This window comes from Mauremys reevesii, linkage group 4, assembly GCF_016161935.1.
Source record: "Mauremys reevesii isolate NIE-2019 linkage group 4, ASM1616193v1, whole genome shotgun sequence".
Taxonomy (NCBI): domain Eukaryota; kingdom Metazoa; phylum Chordata; order Testudines; family Geoemydidae; genus Mauremys; species Mauremys reevesii.
Genome location: NC_052626.1, coordinates 123,924,999 through 123,948,940, shown reverse-complemented (window position 1 = coordinate 123,948,940; position 23,942 = coordinate 123,924,999). Strand labels below are relative to the sequence as shown.

General features: G+C 50.3%; 1 protein-coding gene across 2 annotated transcripts in view; it reads left to right on the top strand.

Moving 5' to 3' along the window:
* Positions 1–18,812, top strand: part of ADORA1 (adenosine A1 receptor) — a 72,455-nt gene extending 53,643 nt beyond the window's left edge. For both annotated transcript variants that reach the window (XM_039537273.1, XM_039537274.1), the window contains exon 3: positions 17,818–18,812. In XM_039537273.1, coding sequence (XP_039393207.1) covers positions 17,818–18,517 — 700 coding nt within the window. In that variant the 3' untranslated portion in view covers positions 18,518–18,812. The remainder of the gene's footprint in view (positions 1–17,817) is intronic.
* The last annotated feature ends 5,130 nt before the right edge of the window (positions 18,813–23,942 follow it).

Here is a 23,942-nt window from a genome sequence, read left to right as displayed (position 1 = left end):
GGGTCTTCGGCGGCGGGGGGCCCTTCCGTTCCGGGACCCGCCGCCTAAGTGCCCCGAAGACCCGCGGCGGGAGCCCCCCGCCGCCGAATTACCGCCGAAGCGGGACCCGCGCCGGCGCAGCCGGTCTTGGCGGTAATTCGTGGCGGGGGTCCCGCCGCGGGCCTTCGGGCACTTCGGCGTGGTTCCCGAACGAAGGGCCCCCGCCAAAGACCGGGCTGCGCTTCGGTGGCGGCGGCGGCGGCGGGTCCCTCCCCCCACCACCACCCCGGCCCCGGCCCCGGCCTCGGCCTCTTACCCGAGCGCGTCTCCAGCGGGGCCTGAGCTCCGTCCCGCTCAGAGCCGCGGGGGGGGGGGGCGGGGCGGTGTGCTCCACGCCGAGCGGCGGCAGCTGTCCCGCCCCCTCCCCACGCGACTCTGAGCGGGGCGGGGCTCAGGCCCCGTTGGAGCTCCCAGCCCCGTCCCCTCACCACGCGGCTCGGATCGGGGCGGGGCTCAGGGGCTCGGCCGGAGACTCGGCGCTTGATGCGCTGAGGCTCCAGGAGAGGGGCGGAGGCGGGAGCCTCCGCTGTTCTCTTGGGGGCCCCTGCGGAACCCGGGGCCCGGGGCAAATTGCCCCCTTTGCCCCCCCCCTCTGGGCGGCCCTGTCCTATATATAGAGCCCCACTAAATTCATAGTCCATTTTGGTCAATTTCACGTGATTTTAAAAAGAGTAAATTTCATGATTTCAGCTACTTAAATCTGAAATTTCCCATTATTGTAATTGTAGAGGTCCTGACCCAAAAAGGACTTGTAGAGGGGTTGGAAGGTTATTGTAGGGGGGTTGCAGTACTGCTTCCCTTACTTCTGCCCTGCTGCTGGTGGCAGCGCTGCCTTCAGAGCTGGGCAGCTGGAGAGCAGCAGCATGGTATTGCCACCTTTACTTCTGAGCTGCTGCCTGCAGAGCTGTCAGCAGCCACCATTCTCCAGCCACCCAGCTCTGAAGGCATCAGCACAGAAGTAAGGGTGTCAATACCATACCAGGCCATCCTTACTTCTGTGCTGCTGCTGGCGGTGGCTCTGCCTTCAGAGTTGGTACAATATGGTACTACCACCCTTACTTCTGCACTGCTGCTGGCAGGGCACTGCCTTCAGAGCTGGGTGCCTGGCCAATACCACTGCTCTCCGGCCGCCCAGCTCTGAAGGCAGCAGCGTAGAAGTAAAGGTGGCAATACCATGACCAAACCCTAAAATAACTTTGTGACCCCCCCCAGCAACTCCCTTTTGGGTCAGGACCCCCAATTTGAGAAATGCTGCTCTCCCCCCATGAAATCTGTATAGTAGAGGGTAAAAGCACACAAAAGACCAGATTTCACGGGGGGGAGACCAGATTTCATGGTCCGTGACACATTTTTCATGGCTATGAATTTGGTAGGGCCCTACCTATATAACACCGGCCATAGAATTCCACCCAGTTACTTCCCTACATTGAGCCTAATATCAACTCTCAATTAACACACCCCAATCAGGGTATCGTTGTGACTGTTTCTAAGGTCCTGGGGAACAGCAGTGTCCGAAGAGAGAGCTCTTCAGTTTAGCAGGCAAAGGTATAACAAGTTCCAGTGGCTGGACTGGGTTAGACAAGAAATAAGACGCAGTTTTTAAAGTGAGGATAATTAACCATTGGAACAACTTGCCAAGGGCTGAGGTGGATTTGCCATTGCTGGGAAATTTTAAATCAGGACTGGGTGTTTTTCTAGAAGATCTGCTGTCGTTCCAACAGGAATTAACTCAGGGCAGGTCTCTGGCCTGTACTATGCAGGAGGTCAGGCCAGATGGTCACAGTGGTCCCTTCTGGCCTTGGAATCTATGAAGGTTCTGGGCTAAATGTGTCTTCTACTTAATATGCATGAGAGCTGGCCTGAGCCTACAGTCACAGTGCTCGTGAACACTCATTCAGCGTCCAAACAGGTGTGCAGTCTAACTGTGCCAATATCCCTTGTTAGTTCCTATTTGTTGACATCTGAGCTTTTGTTTGCATAGAGTGGTCCCTGATCTGTATTCACTACTCATTTATTGTCCTAACGGATTAAACAACTTCAGTTCACCAGTCAGGGAGCAGTGCCAACTCTGTATGATTCCAGTGACTCTCTATAAAGGGAGGCCAGGCACTGTAAAACACCCTCCAGGTATCGAGTTGGGCACCCTTCTACCACACAAGTGTCTGCACCCACAATCACAGCATGGAGAGGAAACCAGGCCAAGCCAGGCCATGGATGTGGCTACTCTGAACTAGCCAGCTGAGCCTGGGCCCTGTCACGCTGCAAGTTGAGTGGGCCCAACTGACAACATGACCTGGCCCCAGAATTTTTCCCCAGACAGTTCTGACCCATTTCTCCCAGGTCCCTGCACTTAGGCTGTGTCGGTGGAACTGGAGTCAGGGCCCGTGTTCCATGGAGGGACTGTTACTGGGGGAGTGGGGACACCAGATGCACAGGGAACCGGGTGCGTTAGACTGGAAGCAGCTCAGCCACACGGACAGAACAGTGCACAGGGTTTAATGGAGTCACGCTGGTTCAGCTTCAGCTGCAGGCAGCCTTGCTCTTTGCAAATGAAACGCTCTGTGCTGTGATAACGCTGGGAGCAGCGTTCTCATCCCCTTCCTCTTCAAGCCTTAGGTAAAGTGAGGGAGCGAGTGTAGAACAAAGCGAATTCGTGCCGATGGGTCCCTGTTTGTTGTCACTCTCATTCATCCACCGGGGGAGATCTGTTGGCCTTGCGTGCTGGGATTCACCTTGATTTGCTCGTCATTGCTCTGCTTGGTCTGGCTTTGAATCAATGCCGTATGTCCATGCGTGGCAGCCATGCAAAGACAGCCAGGAGAACTTGCTAACATCTGCAGCAAGCTCTTCTTTGGCGACAGGCCTGTACAGGGGGTCAGAGTCCCTGTTGTGGTCCTGTGACTCTCCGAGCCCAGAGCTGGGCAGGTGTGGGTGTGTGAGGAACAGGGAGAAGGCAGGGCAGGGTCCTCTCCATCCATGCTATGAGGGCAGCATGTGTCCTAATTCCCAGGGCTTTCCACTCTGAGCCATACAGGGGATGGGGAAATAGGCGTTCTGTACTAAGGACCCTAATACAGGGTTCAATGCTGACTTGAAAGCATCTGCCTGGAGACTGAAAGTCCTAGATCAGGTGCAGCTGAGCCTCCCTGGGCAGCTGAGCCTGGGTCAACCCTGCCCTGAGCCATGCGTCATTTACATCTGTGCAAACAAAGTATGAAATGCACCCAAATCAGAACAGAAAGGTTTGCACCTCTCTGGACACGTCTACACTACGGTAGCCTCACACACATTCCCAGAACACTGGACATTACTTCCGGAAGCAGCATGGGCCGGCCCTCGCTGGCGTGACCTCTCATGTGCAGTGATTGTGAGGTCACGCCCCATAAGGGATGCCATTTTGATGAGTGCACTGCCTCACCCCTGCTGGCCTGACCTCTCACGCACAGTGCGTTTGACAACATGCCGCCAGAGGCGGTACCATCTTTAAGGGCGCATTGCACAGCCCCCAGCAGCATGACCTCACACGCATGGTGCTTTGCAGGTCATGCCAGAGCAGAAAGAGTGGTGCGTTGTTAAAAATGGTGTCTCCTGTCTAACACTGGACAAAAGCACATCTGTTTTTGTCCCAGTACCAGATGTGGGAGAAACTACATCTCCATCTCGAAGTGTAAACATGCCCTGTAAATGACACACAAGGTGCAAAGCTGGTGAAAAGTCAGACCCCTGCAGCCTGAAAGCTGGAGCAGTTTGGGTATGTACCATAAATATTGTAGGAATGGTCTCTTATATGGGATATGAGTTCAGAAGTATCCTGTTTTTCCTTGATTTTTTGCAGATTTTGGCAGAACACTGGACAATTGGGTATAATGGCACATACACGGCAATTAGCACCAAAAAATTCCTAACCTGGTGCCCCTGGGCTGCCTTTTGTGCAGGTCCCAACTCCAGTAGGCTTGCTCTGAGCATTACGGCTGGCTTGGGCCCCACAGGCAAGATAGGTGGGGGAACACGTCCTTCGAGAAGCCAGCTGGGATTCAATTAGGCTGGGACTATGCACAGATATTGTACCAGTGTCAGTGGGGAGGTGGGGGGTGACTTTTTATCAGTAGAGTGGCACTATTATCACCCCTAGTGTTGGCTAGTGTAAATGTGATCATCCTGTACGGGAATCATCTACACTGGTGTCTGCTTTTATACCCGGATAACTTCATCCGCCCCAGGGAAGCTGTCCAGCTTTCACTGTACAGGTATAATTAAAGGGATATAACTTCTATGTGTAGGCAAGATGCTTTGGAAAATGTTAGCCATTATGCCGTCCTAATTTACCCTCACTGGCGCTTTCTGCAAAACTGTCATTTTCTTGTTCGTCTTATGTTTCCTGCTCTCACTACAGTAGGACAGATTCACTTACCCATTTATTCTTCAGCCAACTTGGCCCATTTGCCTTCATAAATTCTCTGCCTCTCATCCCTGCCTTTTCCTCCTCCCCTGGGCACAGTCATTTCCATACAGGTGTCCTGAAGGGTCATTCTCCTGCTTTAATTGTCAGGCCTAAGCAAATGCAGCTGTCACATTTGCATTTTGCTTTCCCCGGACCCGGCTTCTCCCCGTCACTTTGACAAGGATGGAAGCACAGAACTGGTCACGTTTCTGCTGATTTTTTATTTTTTGCTGCCGTTTGTTGTTTATCCAACGTTTAGTGCTTTTCCAACAAGGATACTAGTCAGATCCGGCTCCACTCATTGAGCCGCTAAGAAAACACTGTGGGTACTGTGGACAGGGAAAGGAAGGACTGGTCAATTTCTGCAACATGGATTTTTTTTCTCTCGTATTCCTCTTCATCGCTGTCACTAGGACATTTCCATCAAAACTGGCGATCAGTAACTTCTGGGGTCATGAGCACTGCTGCCAGCAGAGCTACCAGTAAACATCAGAGTGTCTTTATTAATATAACACGCAGTACTCCTGGCGCTGGACTTGTATTGCTTTAGCTAGAATCGGTTTAAAAACAATTTAGTTAAACCAGAGTAAACCCAGGGTGGGGACACAAAATCCTGGTTTCCAGTGGCCTTCAATTAGTTCAGCTTGTGTCTGTAAAGCCAATGCAGCATCAGTGGGCAGTGCAGAACTAGGAAGCAGGATGTTGCTTGGTGTACGGGTTTACAGTGCAGTTAAAGGTGTGATAGCAGCACATGTGTAGTTGGCGGCCTGTGTACAGAGGACAGGCTGCTAGCGATTTGCTGTGTTCGCAATTCATATTTAGTAGCAACCACAGGGCATTCTTCTCCACTGGCCGCCCCTGCGTGTGTAGCTGTGCTCGAGCTAGCTTTAATCTGGCTAGTTTGCACCAGGAGCAGGGAAGCTATGGCCGTCCGGACTAGCCACTTGAGCACATGCCCAGAGATCCTGAAAGACAGCAGCACTGTTCCCCTGTGTGTAGACAAGACCCGAGAGCAATTCTCTCTGGGGATCTCAAAGAGCCTCACACCCTCTGTGCGGCAGAGATGGGGTTAAGGTAAGAGAAAGTGGGTGAGCCCTTTTCCCTTGACTTGACTGCTCTAGTTTATATCAGGGAGCAAGATGGGCCCTGGACAGCCCATGAATCAAGGAGCTGCAAAGGGACTGAAAGCCACCTCGGCTGCAGCCCCCTGAGCTGCTCGGATACTGGCCGGGGTCAGGGCCTGTGGTTTCAGGTTGCTTTTGCTAATGCTCAAACGCCTGAATAAAGAGCTGAAAGGAAAGTTTTTGTGTTTAAGATTAAATAGGCAGGAGTCTCTCCATATCCACCAGAGTGGGGACGCTCAGGCTGACCTTCCTGGCACTGCTACTGCCTTGTCTCTACTAGTAAGTTGCACTGAGTTAACTCTCCTGGTATAGCTAAAGCAGTGCCACCGCCCACACCCACATCCTAGTGTGGGCTCACTTACAGCAGTATAAAGAAGCTTTATGCTGGTACAGCAGTTCTGCTTGGGAAGGGCATATGACTATGGCTACACTTAAACTTCAAAGCGCTGCCGTGGCAGCGCTTTGAAGCGCTAAGTGTTGTCAAAGCGCCAGCGCTGGGAGAAAACTCTCCCAGCGCTGTCCGTACTCCACCTCCCTGTGGGGAATAACGGACAGCGCTGGGAGCCGCGCTCCCAGCGCTGGGGCTTTGACTACACTGGCACTTTGTAGCGCCGCAATTTGCAGCGCTGCAGAGGGTGTGTTTTCACACCCTGCTGCAGCGCTGCAAATTTGTAAGTGTAGCCAAGCCCTATGTGTACTAGGAGGAGGCACTGGTGTAACTGCATTCACAGTGGGGCTGGTCCTGGTATGACAAGACTGGTAAATAAAACCACACCCTGACCAACAGAGTTCTCCCCACTGAACTTTGAATTGTAGGCCAGGCCTAAGGTTTAAAAAAGGCAGGAGAAGAAACATTGTATGTGCGTGTGCAGGGCCCTTTCCTGCCCTCCTCACCCACTGTGATGAAACAAACAAGGGCACTGACCCAAGCGGTGTTTAAATGACTTGCCCATGGTCATGCAAGGAGTCTGAGGCTGAGCCTTAAATAGAAGCCTGCTGTGCCAACTCCTGGCCAGGTGCTTTAACCACAAGTCGCCCTTTCACAGCTCTCTCAGGCACGATGGAGTTCTAGTCACAACAGTATCTAGAATGGCCCTGTCAGGGTTCCCCCCTCACAACTCTGAACTCTGGAGTACAGATGTGGGGACCCGCATGAAAGACCCCCATAAGTTTAAATTCTACTGGCTTAGGATAAAAACTTCCCAAGGCACAAATTCCTTTCCTTGTCCTTGGATGGTATTGCTGCCACCACCAAGTGATTTACACAAAAATTCAGGGAACAGTCACTTGGAATCCCTATCCCCCCAAAATATCCCCCCAAGTCCCTTCACCCCCTTTCCTGGGGAGGTTTGAGAATAATATACCAACTAATTTCCTTAGCAATGTGAGTACAGACCAGACCCTTTATCTTCAGGACACTAAAATCAATGGGGTTCTTAAAAGAAGAACTTTATTATAAAGTATCAGAGGGGTAGCCGTGTTAGTCTGGTTCTGTAGAAGCAGCAAAGAATCCTGTGGCACCTTATAGACTAACAGACGTTTTGCAGCATGAGCTTTCGTGGGTGAATACCCACTTCTTCGGATGCAAGGGAAGAAGTGGGTATTCACCCACGAAAGCTCATGCTGCAAAACGTCTGTTAGTCTATAAGGTGCCACAGGATTCTTTGCTGCTTTATTATAAAGAAAAAAGTAAAAGAATCACACCTGCAAAATCAGGATGGAAGGTAACTTTTCAGGGTAATAAAAAGATTTTAAACACAGAGGACTCCCCTCTGGACTCAGCTTCACAGTTACAAAAACAGGAATAAAACTACCTTTGTAGAATAGGAAAATTCACAAGACAAAACAAAAGATAACTTAACACATTTCCTTGCCTTACTTAACAATTTCTGTAATTTTAGATGGGTCATTCCAGGTTTGTTTTCAGGAGATGTACCTGCTTGGTCTCTCCCTCCATCCAGAGAGGGGACAAACAAAGAGAGCCACAAACAAATCCTCCTTCCCCAGATTTGAAAGTATCTTCTTTCCTCATTGGTCCTTCTGGTCAGGTGCCAACTAGGTTATTTGAGCTTTTTAACACCTTACAGGTAAAGCAATTCAGTACAGCTGCCAAGGAGGGATTTTATGCTACTCTTTTCTCTATATTTATAACAGGCCCTGTTTATTCATAGCCCTTATGACCAGCTTTTTGGAGCTGCTGGGAATGCATCTAATTCAGAAGCATATGTTTTGCTTTGGAGCAAAGAAGCAGTGGCAGCCCGGGGGCTCCTGCATGTCGGTGCATTGGGTGGGTCCTGGATAGCACCGAAGGTTCCTGGCAGGTGGAGGCTGATGGGAGACTGTGGAGAATAGCAGCTTCTGTGACCAGCTAACCCCATCGCTTTTCTATCACAGGTTGCCTTCAATGGGCTTTGGATCAGGCTTTGAAAAAACAAAAGGCACTGTGGCATTTACACAAAACAAATGACACCTCTCATATCTGTGGATGCTTCTGCTTCCCTGTGGTGCTGACCTGACTGCTTGGGAGCTATCCATTTGGTTGTGTTACTCCCACGGCCAGTCATGCCTCTGAGCCCCGCTCACCACCCTGGCCCTGGTGCATCACTTATACTGTCCAGGTTCACCCTGAGGGGAAGGACCTGAGCCATTTCTGGGAGTTTCCATTCCACAGGTGAGACAGGAGGATTTAGACTCCAAAGCTGCAGAGGGACCCAGCAGGATGAGTGTGGATGGACATCCCATGCCTACGGACAGGAGGAGGCCACCCACCGGAGCAACAGGTGCTGTCTCCATACCATCCCCTGACCTGAAGCTTGACAGTGATTCAAGATACTGGCAGTTAGCACTGCAGACTGTTTGCTAGATTTTCAATAAGCTTGCTTAGGAGAGGAAGCCTAGACCCGGGTAGTTTGCAAAGTCAAAGGGGAGGCTTCCGCATGCTGTAGCGTAGGTGGTAGATTCCACTCATGGGAGATGTTGACAGTTCTTTAGAGGCAGGGTCCCAGCTGTTCTCCATACCACCCAGACACACCTGGGGTCAGCATCGCAGCTGATGGCCCGGGTTGCCATCAGTACATCCAGGACTCATTGCGTGACTGGGAAGAATGCTTTGGAGGAGGGTGCTGTGCGTCTGGTCTTGCTCTTGGTGGCCCATGCAGCTGTCCCCGATGTAAAAGATTTTCTCTACAAAGTGAGAAGAGAGCAGGAGGTGCTGGACTCTGTGGCTGAGTTTAAGCAGAGTTCTGTGCGTTGTGTTTTTGCAGCCTGTCTGGTGGAGAAGTTGGAACTCTTCCCACCTTCTTGGCCACGGTGTCAGTTTGGAGACATTCTTTGTGTCTGAGACTCTCTGTACCAGACTATCTTGACCATCAGTCAAACGCAAGTTCTCTTCTTTCCCATGTTTTCTGCCATAGGTCTGTAAGGGTGACTGCATGGTTATAGAGCCCTTTCTGTGTCTGATCCGAGGGTCTGGGAGTCTGTTACAGTCCCACCTGGTGAGGTAGCCTCTGGAGCTCAAGCGGTAGCAGCTCGTGCTTTTAGCTCTGGAGGTCCCTGGCTGCTAGCCGTGATGAGGGCTTTCATGTAGGGGGTTTCAGCCAGGGTCTGAATGGTTGCTGCTCTCAGACATTTGAAATGAGTGTCCTTGGCCCAGAACCCTTTGGTGGTGTGTGCTGTGTACTCCTCTGTGCCTGATCCAGAGGGTGCGAGTCTGTTACAGCTCTAAGCTAGAGAGCTGAAGCATCAGTTGTGGAGATCCCTGAGTCAATTCCTGGGGCTGGCCATGATGGCAGCCATCACATGAGCTCTCTGGGGCAGGGGCTGTGGTTTCTGGAGTTACAGAGTTTAAGGCCAGAAGGAACCAGCAGATCATCCAGCCTGCCCTCTCATGTATCACAGGACACCAACCCAGCACCCATATACTAAACTAAACCACACAACTGAAATGAGACCAAAGTCTTACAGCCCACAGGAGACTAGACTGTTGTGGGCCACAGGCAGAGAACAGGAGGGTCTGAGGTGCACCAGTGCCCGAGGCCCCCACAACGGCAGAGAAATGATTACATGAGAGAGACCCATATAATCCTGGCAAGTGACCCGCGCCACATGCTGCAGATAGGGTTGCCAGGTGTCCGGTTTTTGACTAGAAGTCCAGTCAGCGGCGCAGTGAGGCTAAGGCAGGCTCCCTGCCTGGCTCCACACAACTCCCAGAAGTGGCTGGCATGTCCCTGCGGTGCAGGGGCGATCAGGGAAGCTCCACTCACTGCCCAAGCGCCGGCTCCACAGCTCCCATTGGCCAGGAACCATGGACAACGGGAGCTGCGGGGGCAGCGCCTGCGGGGGCAGGCAGCACACATTGCACAGAGCCGCCTGGTTGTCCCTGCGCCTAGGAGCCAGACATGCCGGCCGCTTCCCGGAGCCACGTGGACCCAGGGCAGGCAGGGAACATGTCTTAGCCCCACTGCACTGCCGACTGGAAACCACCTGAGGTAAGCACTGCCCAGCCAGAGCCCACACCCCGCACCCCCTCCCACACCCCAAGCCCACCTGAGCCCCCACCCGCCCCCAAACTCCCTCTCAGAGCCTGCACCCCAACCCTCTGCCCCAGCCCTGATCCCCCTCCTGTACCCTAAACCCCTCATCCCCAACCCCATCCCAGAGCCCATACCCACAGACGGAGCCTGTGCCCACTCCTGCACACCAACCCCCTGCCCCAGCCCTAAGCCTGCTCCAGCACCCCTCGGCTCCAGCCCGGAGCTCCCTCCTGCACCCCCCAACCCCTCATCCCCAGCCCCACCACAGAGCTTGAGCCCCCAGCTGGAGCCCTCACTCCCTCCTGCACCCCAACCCCCTGCCCCAGCCCGGTGAAAGTGAGTGAGGGTGGGGGAGAGCGCACAACGGAGGGAGGGGGGATGGAGGGAGTGGAGGTGGGGCCTCAGGGAGGGGGCAGGGCAAAGGTGTTCGGTTTTGTGTGATTAGAAAGTTGGCAACCCTAGCTGTGGAGGAAGGCAAAAAACCCCAGGGCCCTGGCCAATCTGACCTGGGGGGAAATTCCTTGCCAACCCCACATCTGGCGATCAGTTAGACCCGGGGCATGTGAGCACGAAACAGCCAGCCAAGCACCTCAGAGAGCAGTTGCTCAGTGCCGCTCCTCTTCCTATGTCCCATCTCCAGCTGCAGCCACCCTGGATGCTTCAGAGGAAGGAGATTTAAAAAACCAAAAACAGAACGCATTGCGGGGGTACATCCCTTTCTGACCCCTGCGAGTGGCTGGTTGTAACCTTGAAGTGTGAGCTTTTAGGAACATAAGACATAGCCCTGGGCCCAGGGCTCACTTCCAGCGTATGCGGACTGCACCCAGTAACCCTTTTGGGGGCTGTCATCACAGAAGTAAAGAACAGTGATAAATTAACAAGTTTACATTATGACTCCCTCTGGTGATAAGTGATTATCTCCAGTCAGTGAGCAAGCAGCTGGGAATAAGTATCCAACTTCAGCCTCATAAATCTTTAACTTTTTTACAAAGTGTCCTTTAAATGCTTCCTGGAGAAACATCTGAGGTTTCACAATTCTTCATAGCGCTCATCCTCCATGTCTCTGTGCAGCGGCCTCCAGGAGTCTGCAAGATCTGAAGCAAAGATAGGCAAGGGAAAAAGGATCAGAAACCTAAACCACCAGAGATCAAAGCCTTTTTGTCAGGGGGGTTTCCGTGAGATCAGCAGCCATTCTGTCTTCTATTTTTGCGTAATCATAACTCAGATAAGCCGCATTTCAGTTTTACTTTCCCATCCCCACTCACTTTGTCCAGCTTCATGTGATTAGCTGAGCCCTGTTTTCTTTAGAGAACTTTTCACTGATTTATTTCCATGGGGATCTTACTGGAATAAGATGTACCATTGTAAGAATTACTTTATTTGAGTCCAGCGCAGCTGCTAGGGCTACTTGGAAAATTATAGCTATTTTCTACAAACAAAAAATCCAAAGAAACCAAAAACGTTTGTTTCATGTGAAAATTTTCTCCGAATTTTTTCATTTTTTGTCAAAACAAAATGGAAACATTTCATTTTTATTTGAATCTAAATTAATAATTTGGGGGGAGGGGCAGTTTTGAGGGTATTTCCCCCCAGCTCTCCCTCCCCCTCCTTTTTCCACTGGAAAAGGATGGGAAGGGCCCAAAACCTGAGAATATTTTGTTTCAAATTAAACCCAAATGAAATTGAAAAATTCCAAACGACCTGGCCATTTTGTGTAAAAATGTTTGTACTGCTCAAAAAACATTTTTTGTAAGAAATAAAACCCTTTTGGATGAAGAAACATGTCTTCCGGCTCCATTCGTGGTTTGCCCTGGAGAATGGACTCATTATAGATAATACATGAGTACAAATTTCTCTAATGTCAACAGGGCCACGCTCAGCCACCGACTCTGACTTGCAGTAAGAGGCGGCTGCTGGAAATGGAATCAGGCTAAGCTTTAAAGCATGGTTGTTTTGAAAAATACTGTAATTGTAACTTGAGTGTTGTGCTGTTCAGTGTGAAGCTCCCCTATCATGGTGATAGGTGGAGCTGAAAACCAAGAGAGAAGAAAAACCCATTAGCACAATGATGAGATACTGAAGGGGGATGTAATAAAAGTGTAAATTCATAGAGTTGAAGGCCAGAAGGGACCATTACATCAGCTAGTCTTGCTTCCTGCATAACACAAGCCATTAAATTTCACCCAGTTATCTCTGTATTGAGCCCAATAACGTGTGTTTGGCTAAAGTCTCTCTTCCAGAAAGGCTCCAGTCTGGGTCTGAAGACATCAAGAGATGGAGAATCTGCCACTTCCCTGGGGAATTTGTTCCAAGGGTCAATCATCCTCATAGTTAAACATTTGTCCCTGATTTCTAATTTCAATCAGTCTGGTTTTAACTCCCAGCCGTCTCTCCTTGTTCTGCCTTTCTCCACTTCTAGCCATAAGGCATAACAATAATGAATGCATTTGCTATTAATGTGATTTTTCGAGCACCTGAACAAGTGCTGGGTACCACATAAACCCACAGTCCTGCCCTGAAGAGGACTAAATTCAGGATGACATAAACGAAGGTAAAAACAGTCCTGGAGATGGATGGAGGACAGAGGAGGATGAGGGTCCATTCACACCCCGATGATCCCTCACTTCTCATGGGCTCTGTGGCTGGAGTTGAGTGTTGGGTGGGATTTCAATGAGGCGAGGGAGTGGCGTGGAGATGGAAGAAGCATGAGGAAGAAGACGAAAGGGATATCCAGGGGGGCATTGGCAGAGCAGAGAGGGCTTGAGGGGATGACATAAAAGGGGATGACATCTATCTATCTGTCAGAGTTTTATGCTGTTGCCCATCACAATAGGATCTGGGCACCTTCCATGTAAAATAGTCAAGTCCCTAGTGGACTTTCTGGAATCTCTGACACTTCTCTGTTTTCAGGGTCAATCCTTGGGGTTGGATGTTTGGTTCTGGTTTGGTTAGGTGTTATTAATTCCACTATTTAACTTTGTTTATTTATCCGGATAAGTCAGGGGTTCGGTAGATGGCAGTACCTGCGTGGGCGGTGTCATTCTTATGGTGGAAGAAAACTTTACCGCCCCCAGCCTCAGGCATTAGTGTCTCCCAAGTGAGCTCACACTAGTGCTGTTCTAAGTCTTGTCCTACCCTTCTCCCAGTGTCGCTGACTCCTCCTGCCTCTTCTTGCAAGCTCTTCGGGAGGCATGTGCACCATTATCCGTGGTGCAATGTGTCATTCTCGGGCACAAAGCAATAATGGTAACAAAGGGGAGGGAAGTGGGCACAAACACCTATGCACAGGCATGCGCATGCTTACGCACGTGCGCACACAGACACAGAAACACACAGACGCACACACACACATTCTGATCCCATCTCTGACATAGGCCACTGCCGACGTTTTTGTATTCCCACCCACAGGCTGTGGATAGGAGTTGTCTGAGGGTCCCTGAGCCTGGGGTCTGTTCTCCCCCAGTGCAATTTAGGGAGGGGAGTGCTCTATGGCTTGTGAAACCCGTACAGTACCGGGAACTGAATTGTGGGCACGTGCAGAGACAGGGGAGCACGCAGGATGGCGGGTGATGTGCAGATGCATGGCTGTTACAAATGCCCGAGATGGATCAGACGGGTTGTGTGGAGGGCTGATGGGGGCTTTAGGGCAGGATGTATGTGGGTGGGGGGTTTGGGAGGTAGGATTGTGGGAGGGTTGGGTGGGAGGGTGGTTACACTCTGTGTGTGTGATCAGGGGAGATGGTGTGCAAGGGACCTGTGTGAGTGGGGAGGGGGTGCAGGCAGGTGAAGGTGTATGGTGGGGCATAGGTAGTGGGTGTGGCGAGATCTTTGTGTTGGTGGGGGTGGAGAGGCCGGGCGTGATCTAGGTGTGTCACCAGGTAGGGAGGACGCTGAGGGTGTCTCCAATGGGATGTGGGATGCAGAGGGGATGGATTTAGCAAGCTGGGCATGACGTGGCTGGGCCGTGTGGGGAAGCGGGGGTGCGGGCACTGGGAGGGTGTAGTGAGTACAGGGGGGACCATGGGGCTGAGTGTTATTTGTGTTACCTAGCCCGTAGGGAACCCCCTGCCATGGCCCAGCCCCCGTTATGCCAGGCACTGTACAAACACAGCAAAACAATAGCCCTCCCCCCAAGGAGCTTCCGATTGAAGTAGAAGGCAAGACCCCAGGTGGATACAGACAGACGGGGGAGCACAGGGAATGGGGTTTGGTGGCGTGGAAGTGAGTGTGTCTGTGTGTGCAGCGAGGGTGCGTGCTGTGTGCTGCTTCTGGGCAGCGCTGGCTTGCACACATCCCGGAGCTTTGCAGGGTGATTATCATTTCCATCCGGCTGAAGTGCTCTGGTGCAGGGTGGGGAAGGCATCCAGTAAAGGCAGGTTCCCTTCGTGTCCCCCCCCCCCCCCGCCAATGCCCTCCCTCCTCTGGGATACCATGCCAGCCAGATGGCCACTGGTTAGTGGAAAGCGGGAGCGACACAGCCAGAGCTCCCTTCCGCTGGGGTTCAAATACACAAGCTGTAAATACCTAGGATCTAAACAGGCGATGGCAGAGATGCTGTCTGAGCAGCTGCCTGGTTGCTGTCCCGGGTTCGAGCCCAGAAAGGGCTCCTCACCAGGGGCCTCTGGGCACTGGAGACAGATTCATCAGACTGAGACAGCACCAATCCCTGCTGTAAAATGCAGTATGCGGAGGCGATTAATGCATCACACCCTCTGCCCACCCCACCCCCCTGCTCTCCGCACTGGCCCGGCTCCCCAACTACCTCCAGTCCCGACAAGCCCCACAGTAGATTCAAGGAGCCCCAATCTCTGAGCTATCCCCCTTGCCAGAGATACAGCCATTCCCTCCCTGCAAAGTGACGCTGCTCTGAAGGGCCTGCACCAGGACTGGTACGGAGCCCGCTCTGCTCCCACTCAAATCAACAGGAGCCTGCACACCCCACTCCCAGAAAATCCACCATCTGGAGCTGAGAAATCGGAGCTGCAGCTCGTTGGATTGGGGGTTCCCAGTGGCTTGTTCCTAGCCCGGCGAGGGCCGAAGAGAATAGGTTGCATGTGGTCATGGCTGTAGGCAGGTCCTTGTGAGAGGGGTTGAAACCGGTCGGTTATAATTCCCCTTTCCCCTGAGCTTGGCACCACCGGACTCAGGGTGGCAAAGGCACTGGCTTTCCCAGGCGGAAGGATACAAGAAATAGTCCCAATGGCAGTATTTAGACATCTGTAAAAGATGTGGCATATACAGGGCATGTTCCACCCCGCTCCCTCTGAGGGGCTCCCCATCCCAGCCCCCTGCCTGGCTCCCTGGAGGAGCTCTCTATCCTAGCTTCGCTGCCCCTCCAGTCCACAGCCCTTCCAGGGGTTCCCCATTTTCCAGAGTTCTCTCTAGCCCTGGAGGATCCTGCCCCCAATTGTTCCAAGTGAGGAATATCCCCCTTTTCCCTGCTCTGTCCAAATTCACAAGACCACTCTGAGTAGAGAGTGATGCTGCCCAAGCTCCCCTGTGCTTGCCACCAGCCAGCCCTTCCTTGCTCCCTCTGCTCCCGGGGCCCCGGCCTCGCTGTTCAAGCCACATGGCGCCTTTCTCCTGAGTCACCCGCTGCCTCCCAGAGGCTGCTCCCTTCCCAGAGTATAAATCACCGACTCAGAACACGGGCTCAGCTCGCGAAGGGAACAGTGAGCAATTCTCAGCCCCGCCATCCTTCCCGTGGGAACCAGCCTGCCTCTCTGGTTGATGGGAATCATTTCCCAGACAAGAGGTGCTTAGCAGGAGAAACAAATGGGGATTGGCTGCAACAAACCCTTCTCCGCTGGTAGATACACCAGAGCACGCTTATGGTTACTGAATAATTTATGCTCAGTGCTCTAATGAGATTAGTAGCCTTTCCTTCCCACCTCCCCTCCTCACGCTGCTCTGGGAGGCCATGACACACTCCATTACGCTCACTCCACCTTCTGACATCCTGCGTATTAGGACAGCAAAAGCCCAGAGAGTTGACGTTGAAGGTGACCTGCAATGGGGAAAGATTGGGTTTGAGCCCTTACTTTGCTTTCTTGTGTATAAAACCCCCTGAAGTGACGGGGGGTGGTACAGTTCCTTTCGGTTTGGTCTTTTCATCCGAGCTACTGGGCTTGTCTCCCCAGTTTTTCCTAGGAGACTCTCTAGATACCACCAGCACTACAGACGTGAAACCTGAGCAATGGGTGAGGGAGGGAGGGTTAGTCAGACTGAGCTACGTTCTAGTTTGTTGGTGTTCACACCTATGCAATTGAAATGCCCAATAAACAGTAGATAGAAAGGCATTCTTGGTTAAAGTTTCCACACCTCCATCCCTTCAGTTAAGCACTGTTAAAACTTTTGCTCCTCACCTCCACACCCTCCTTGGAGATCTTCTGCAAAAGCAGGGAAGGCAAGACTTGCTGTTCTGATGCTAAAACTTTTGTTAGGTGCGTGAAATAAAACCTTCCAGGCTTTATTGATTGGTCATGACGATATTTTGAAAAGGGGAACAACCCCAGAATGTTTTCCTGTGGCAGGTGGGTGCATTGGAGAGCTGAACAGAGGTGCTGGGAGCTGAGCCGTGCAGAGCACCACCTAAGAATAGACAATGCTTTGTCTCTCCCGCCCCTCAGCCCAGGCCTCAGAGAAGGCAGGCATGGTCCTCAGGAACTGATATATTAGGAAATGAAAAAGCCCTTGTCCAGAAGCTTCTCTTACTGGCAGCAGTGGGGGATTGATTTCTCCTCCAGCCACTAGCTGGTACAGGAGAAAGGTTTTTGCTGATTGCTGCCTCGGTGTCAGGACTCTTTTCTGTGGGGCTTCCCAGGTCACTCCACACCAGCTGAACACAGCCATATGGAGCTGGAGAGCTCCCTTGAGCAGAGCCCCAGAAAGCCATAATGTCATTCTGCTGGGATACCCTGACTTTGCCATGTCAGTGTCACCCGATATTTATGCCACACGGTGATGCAAACTAACAGGGCGTCGTGCTGTGGTTACAATCCGGGCCCTTTAAAATCCTCCTGACCTACAGGAAGGGGATAACTTTGTCACAGGATCTCAGAGCCCTGCCCTGCCCCTTGTGTGTCATTTGCACCTGTGCAAAGTGAGTGTGAAATGCTCCCACCATGGGAGTGGAGTGTTCTGCTTCCAGCCACTGCTAACTTGGCTGGGCTGCGAACAGGTAACCTAGAAGTGAATGGCCCATAGCAAATCTCTGACCCCCACCCTCTTTGGGCTTAAAACTGCCTCTGGCCTCTGAGGTCAATGTAAAACTGCTGGAAGACCAGATTCAGTCTCCATCCCTCTCTCAGCCTCCACAAAGTCTCACCCCCATAGCGCAGGAGCTTTCTCCTCTGCAGCCTCTGACCAGCCTGCCTGTGCCTCTCTGTCTCTCCATTTCATCTCAGCTCCTTGGTCCGTGCTCCCCTCCTGGTGCACCCTCAGCACCCTCCTCAGGCATTCACTGTATGGGTGGATGCTGAGGCCAGATTTTCCAAAGAGCTCAGTATCCCACATGCACCCATCATGGGCTCTTCTGCAGATTGGGCCACTTGTTTGGGTGATTCCCTGGGAGCTGATCTCTCAAAATCCCCTTTTGCTGCAGGGCATGGAGCTAAGAAGTGACCCAAGCTGCGATTCCACTGTATCTAACGCCGCGTGGTGTTTTCTGTCTCCTCCGCAGGTACAAGAGCATAGTGACCCCCAGACGAGCAGCTGCAGCCATCGCTTGCTGCTGGATCGTTTCCCTGCTCGTGGGACTGACCCCCATGTTAGGCTGGAACAACCTGAACAAGATGAGGAGGACTCAGGAGGCGAACGCCAGCCACACGGCATTCGTCATCAGGTGCCAGTTCGAGAACGTCATCAGCATGGAGTACATGGTCTATTTCAACTTCTTTGTCTGGGTGCTGCCTCCCTTGCTGCTGATGTTCATCATCTACCTGGAGGTCTTCAACCTGATCCGCAAGCAGCTCGACAAGAAGGTCTCCTCCAACTCATCGGACCCTCAGAAATATTATGGGAAGGAGCTGAAGATTGCCAAGTCCTTGGCACTGGTCCTCTTCCTGTTTGCACTGAGCTGGCTTCCGCTGCACACGCTCAACTGCATCACCTTGTTCTGCCCGTCCTGCCAGACTCCCAGCATCCTGACATACATCGCTATTTTCTTGACTCACGGCAACTCGGCCATGAACCCCATCGTCTATGCCTTCCGGATCCAAAAATTCAGGACCACGTTCCTGCAAATCTGGCACCAGTACATCTGCTGTGAAACTGACAAGAATACTAACAACCTGGACAACACCGAGCTAGGCAACTGGCCACTAGAGAGAGCAGGGACCGTCCCAGATGGGCCGTACCTTGACTTACAAAAGCCCCTTTAATGTCTAAAGAGCAAACTTGGCTTCACCCCCTCCACACACAATCGTAAATGACTGGTATGGGGAAGGGGCACCAACGACCTCGGAGACCCGAGATGGTCAGACCAAGCAGATGTTTACCTGAGCTAGCATAGGGCATTATTTATTCACAGCCATTGTACTGTTCTGATATTGTAGCCTGCACTGTTCTTTTTTTTTTTTGTTTGTTCTTTTTTTTAGGGCGAAGTGTATCTAGGTATTCAAAGGGGAATTGTACAGACAAGGATGTGATTTATCTTTAACTCGAATAAAAAAGGAAGACAGCAGCTCTGCAGCATTACGGATGGGTTCTCGCTCCCGGGGTCTCACTGTGGTGCTCACTCTTAGAACTGGGACAGCCAGAGGCTGCTCAAATCAAAAAGGATTATGAGATGGGAGAGGGGCACAGAGCGGGACAAGGGGGAAGTGGCTTCAGGTTGTAAATGTCCCCATGTCCCTCTCTCCTACATCTCCCATAAGGATTCCTGTGACACGGCCCCTCCCCTCATCAAGGGGGAGAGAGTGGTGCATCATGGGAGATGTAGTCCCACCAAGGAGTCCAGTCTGTAATAGAGAATGGGAGCATAAGGCACCCAAACTATTACTCCCATGAGGCACCGTGGCGCCATGTTGAATAGAAACATTTCAAAATTTGACCAAATTATTTTGCTGAAAAGTTAATTTTCTGAGGGACAAAACCCCTTATTTTCCAACCAGATTTAGGCAGATGACATGGGGGCTAAGTTGCCCAAGTCTAGCAGGTCAGGCATCCTGTATGAAGCCGGAGAGTCATATTTTTGGAAAGGTTTGTCCCTGTCCAGTACCGTACATGGCTCTGCCCCCAGCAGAATGACCTCATATGCACAGTGCCTGCAAGGTCACAGTGGTTCATGTCAGGTCATGGCGGCAGGGTATGCCCGTGATGTGTCAGAGGCCACCCTGTCCTGCCTGCACTATAGCTTCCACTGGTGGCATTGGGACACCTGAAACTCCCAGTGCAGATGCTCAGCCAGGGACTCTGGGGATGAGCCCGTGGGGACTACAAATAGGTGGCCTCTCTGTCTACACTGAACCCACAGCTTGCTTCCAGGCAGGCCTCCAATGTGGAGCCTAGCCCAGACCTTAAACATGCTTCATAACCAGGCTAAGACAGGGCCTGATGGGACACAGGCCTACTTTTAGCTGCAGCTTCTCTCGCTTGTGCCTTGGTCTGCGTGCTGAGCTGGAGGCCTTCCCGAGGTAAGTGACGTTCGTAAGCCTGAGTTGGTTGCTCTGGAAGCTCTGGAGCCCGATGGCGCCTGTATTTAGATGCTGCAATAGTGTAAATGCACAGACAGCCGTAGCCAGTGCTGCCAGGTCAAGGACATAGCAGGCCATGATCTGTGGACTGGCAGATATTCAGGCTGCCCTTGAGTGGCACTGGCCAAAGCAGATGCCATCTGCCCCCAGACTCCATCGTGGGGTCTGAAGCCTCTTTGTTCACATGCTTTAGTTGTGAGTCACTGATCTGAGCTCTGAGCTCCCCTAGAAAGTCTTACACCCTTGGGAGAGCGCGCGACCCGGAGCTGCAACCTCCCCAGCCCCAGGAAGGCCTTTCACTGACATGTAGCTACCTGCCGCAGCGTGGGCACAGCCTGCTTTTCACTGTGACGGGCAGCTACATGTACGCTGCAGCTGGTGGTGCGTAATGTAGACATGGCCATTGCTGCTTGCGCCCAGCTTACCAGATGGTCCAGTTTGTGTCGTATCAGTGACCTGTCCTTTATCACTTTATCTTGTGCAAACTTTATCACTCATTATTTGAAGTTTTCTTCCAGGTCATTGGTAAAGATGTTAAATAGCATAGGGTCAAGAACTGATTCCTGTGGGATCCCCACTGGAAACAGACCCGCTCAGCAATGATTCCTTGCTCACAATTACATTTTGAGAGCTAGCTGTGAGTCAGTTTTTAATCCATTTAATATGTGCCATGTTGATTTTGTATCATTCTAGTTTCTTAATTGAAATTGCATTCAGTACCAAGTCAAATGCCTTATAGAAGTCTAACTATATTACATTAACACTATTACCTTTATCAGCAAACTTGTAATCTTATCAGAAAAAAAGATATGCAATTACTTTGACAGGCTCTGTTTTCCATAAGCCCGTGGTGATTGGTACTAATTATATTCCCCTCCTTTAGTTCTTTATTAATTGACTCCTGTATCAGCCGCCCCATTATCTTGCCTGGGATCAATGTCAGACTGACAGGCCTATAATTACCCAGGTTGTCCCATTTATACTTTTTCAATATTGGCACTAGCTTTCTTCCACTCCTCCGGAACTTCCCCAGAGTTCCAAGACAAGTTGAAAAAAAATCAACATTAACAGTACACGGAAGTCTTCAAACAAGTCTTAAAATTCTTGGCTGCGTGTTATCCAGACCTGCTGATTTTAAAATGTCTAACTTTAGTAACTGCTGTTTAACATCCTCCCGAGTTACTGTTGGGAGGGAAGTATTTCATTATCATTATATGATATGACTACTTCAATCTGTCTTTTCCCCCCAAATACAAAACAGAAATCCTTATTGAACACTTCTGCCTTTTCTGCATTATTATTAACAATTTTACCATTTTCATCTAGTAATGGACCAGTACCATGGTTAGGATTCCTTTTGTTCTTGATATACTTCAAAAACTCCTTATTGTCCTTAACTCCATTGGCCATAGATTTCTCCTTGCATCTTTTTGCTTCTCTTATCAATTTTATACAGTTCCTTCTTTCTAATTTATATTCATTGCTATCTATTTCCCCTTTTTCCATTTGTTTATATACATAATATATAATATTTTATAGCTGCTTTCACTTCCCCTCTAAGGAAGGTTGGTTTTTCAACCAATGTAGCCTTCTTTCTCCATTGTGAGATTATGGGTTTGGGGGCATTTAGTAAAATGTTCTTAACCAGCTCCCAATTATCATTCACATTTTTCTGTTTAAATTCTTTCTCCCAGCTGTTTTGGCTCATAGTTGTTTTCAGCTTTGTGACATCATCTTGACTGACACACCAGGGACCTCCAGAGCTAAAAGCATGCTCTGCTCCACCTTGAGTTAAAGGGTCAAGCTTGTCTAACAAACTCATCCTCTGTGGATCCAGTACAGAATGGTACCTCTAAAACACACGAACCAATGGGTTACATGAGATTTCCCCAGGCTTGTATTTGCTCTCCTGTCCCATTTGAGCTGTAGGAGAACCCTCCAAGCAGTTATGGGCTTTGCCTGGCCTAATGGAAGCTGCATTCTCCACTGGCATAGATACCAGGAGTTATCATTTCTACAAGCACAATATTTGACAGGAACTTCAAATATCTCCAGGTGCTCTCACTTGCTTTAAAATCTCCAGTGACCAACAACCTGGAGAACGTTCAACGTCCATGCAGCCTCTATAACCAAGTAAACAAATACACCGACCGAAAAAAGTCTTTGTTAATTAACCTTAACTCTGCCCCCATAATCCTGCACACTGTCTGCCTAATTGGTGTGGGAGGGTTCGCTGGTATCAACCACTGCAGCTTTAGAAATATTTGAAATAGCTGACTTTCAATGATAACATTACACAAACTACAAACATGCTCTCCTTCAGGATAAGTGGGTAAATTGAGAATTAGGGTGAGACTTGAGGTTGGTTTTAGAATCTCTTCATTTTCACGTCTCTTTGTTTGTAAAACATCATGCTAATAATGTTGTTTCAACTCAAGCACTCTTTATTCACGTCTATAACTCTGTCTTCCAAGACATTTAATTTGGCAAAAATGTGGCACAAAGGAGTGCACATGACCTGCACAGGGTGACGTGTTCCCATCAAGCAACCTCTAGGATGTTTGTAGTTTATTGCTGATGTCGCTGTAGATCATGGGGCCTTGTTCCCACTTTGAATCATATTCAGCCAAGCGGCCAGGTTCCTGTAATCGACGTGTTTAGCTGGGACTTGCAAAGGCACCCAGAGGCCTGGGGCTGGGAGGCTCATAAATGAAAGGCTATTCTGATGATTGTTCTCAGCAGAGTTCTGCAAAAATTTTCCACTCTGTGACCTCTGGAGAGAACTCTGTATTTGAGGAGGCAGGTCAGTGCCCTCACCCATGGCTTCTCATTGCAGCGAATTCACTTAGTACCAGTTACCCTTCAGAGTCATAGATTCCCAAACCATAAGGCACTGCTCTGATCGTCAAGTCTGACCTCCTACATAACACAGGCCTGAGAACCTGCCCATAATCATTCCTACAGCTGATCTTTTAAAAAAAATCCAGTCTTGATTTAAAAATAGTCAGTGATGGAGAATCCACCTCAACCCTTGGTAAATTGTTTCAGTGGTTAATTACCCTCCCTGTGAACAATTTACACCTTGTTTCTCCTTTGAACTTGTCTGGCTTCAACTTCCAGCCATTGGGTCGTGTTAGAGCTTTGTCTGCTAGTCTGAAGAGCCTATTATTAAATATTTGTTCTCCATGTAGGTGCTTATAGACAGTGGTAGGGTGACCAGATGTTCCGATTTTATAGGGACAGTCCCAATTTTTGGGTCTTTTTCTTATATAGGCTCCTATTACCCGCCACCCCTTGTCCCGATTTTTCACATTTGCTGTCTGGTCACCTTAGATGGTGATCAAGTCACCCGTTAACTGTCTCTTTTTTAAGCTGACTAGATTGAGCTCCTGGAGTCTATCACTCTGAGGCAGGCTTTCTAATCCTTTAACCATTCTCCTGGCTTGTCTCTGACCCCTCTCCAATTCATCAACATCCATCTTGAATTGTGGGCACCAGAACCGGACATAGGATTCCAGCAGCGGTGGCACCTATTTGAGAGTCCCCCTGCATTACTATCAACTTCTCCTTTCTTCCATTTGTACATACTATTTTTTATAACTGTCTTCACTTCCCCTCTAAACCGGGTCATTTTTTAAAACTAGTATGACGTTCTTCCTTGATTGTGGGATTGTGGCTTTCGGGGCATCTAATAACATGGTCTTAAACAATTTCCAATTATCCTTCATATTTTTCTTATTACATTTTCCCCCCAGATGAATTGGTTCATAACTATTTTCAACTTTCTGCAACTGGCCCTTTAAAATCACCATTTATATATTACTGGTTTGGACATTATTCTATCTGCACATAAATACGAGCAAATCATGATCACTCGAACCTAAGCTGCCACTGATTTTTAGTTCTGTGATCAATTCCTCTTTACTTGTCAAGAGAAGGTCTAATATACACACACGCACACACACACACACACACACACGGATTGGTTGCGACACTTTGTGAGTTAGAAATTTATCATCTATAATTTTTGAAATTCTGAGGATGTTTGAGTACTGGCAGCATGTGACCTCCAGCAGATGTCACTCAAATTGAAGTCCCCCATGATCAGGCA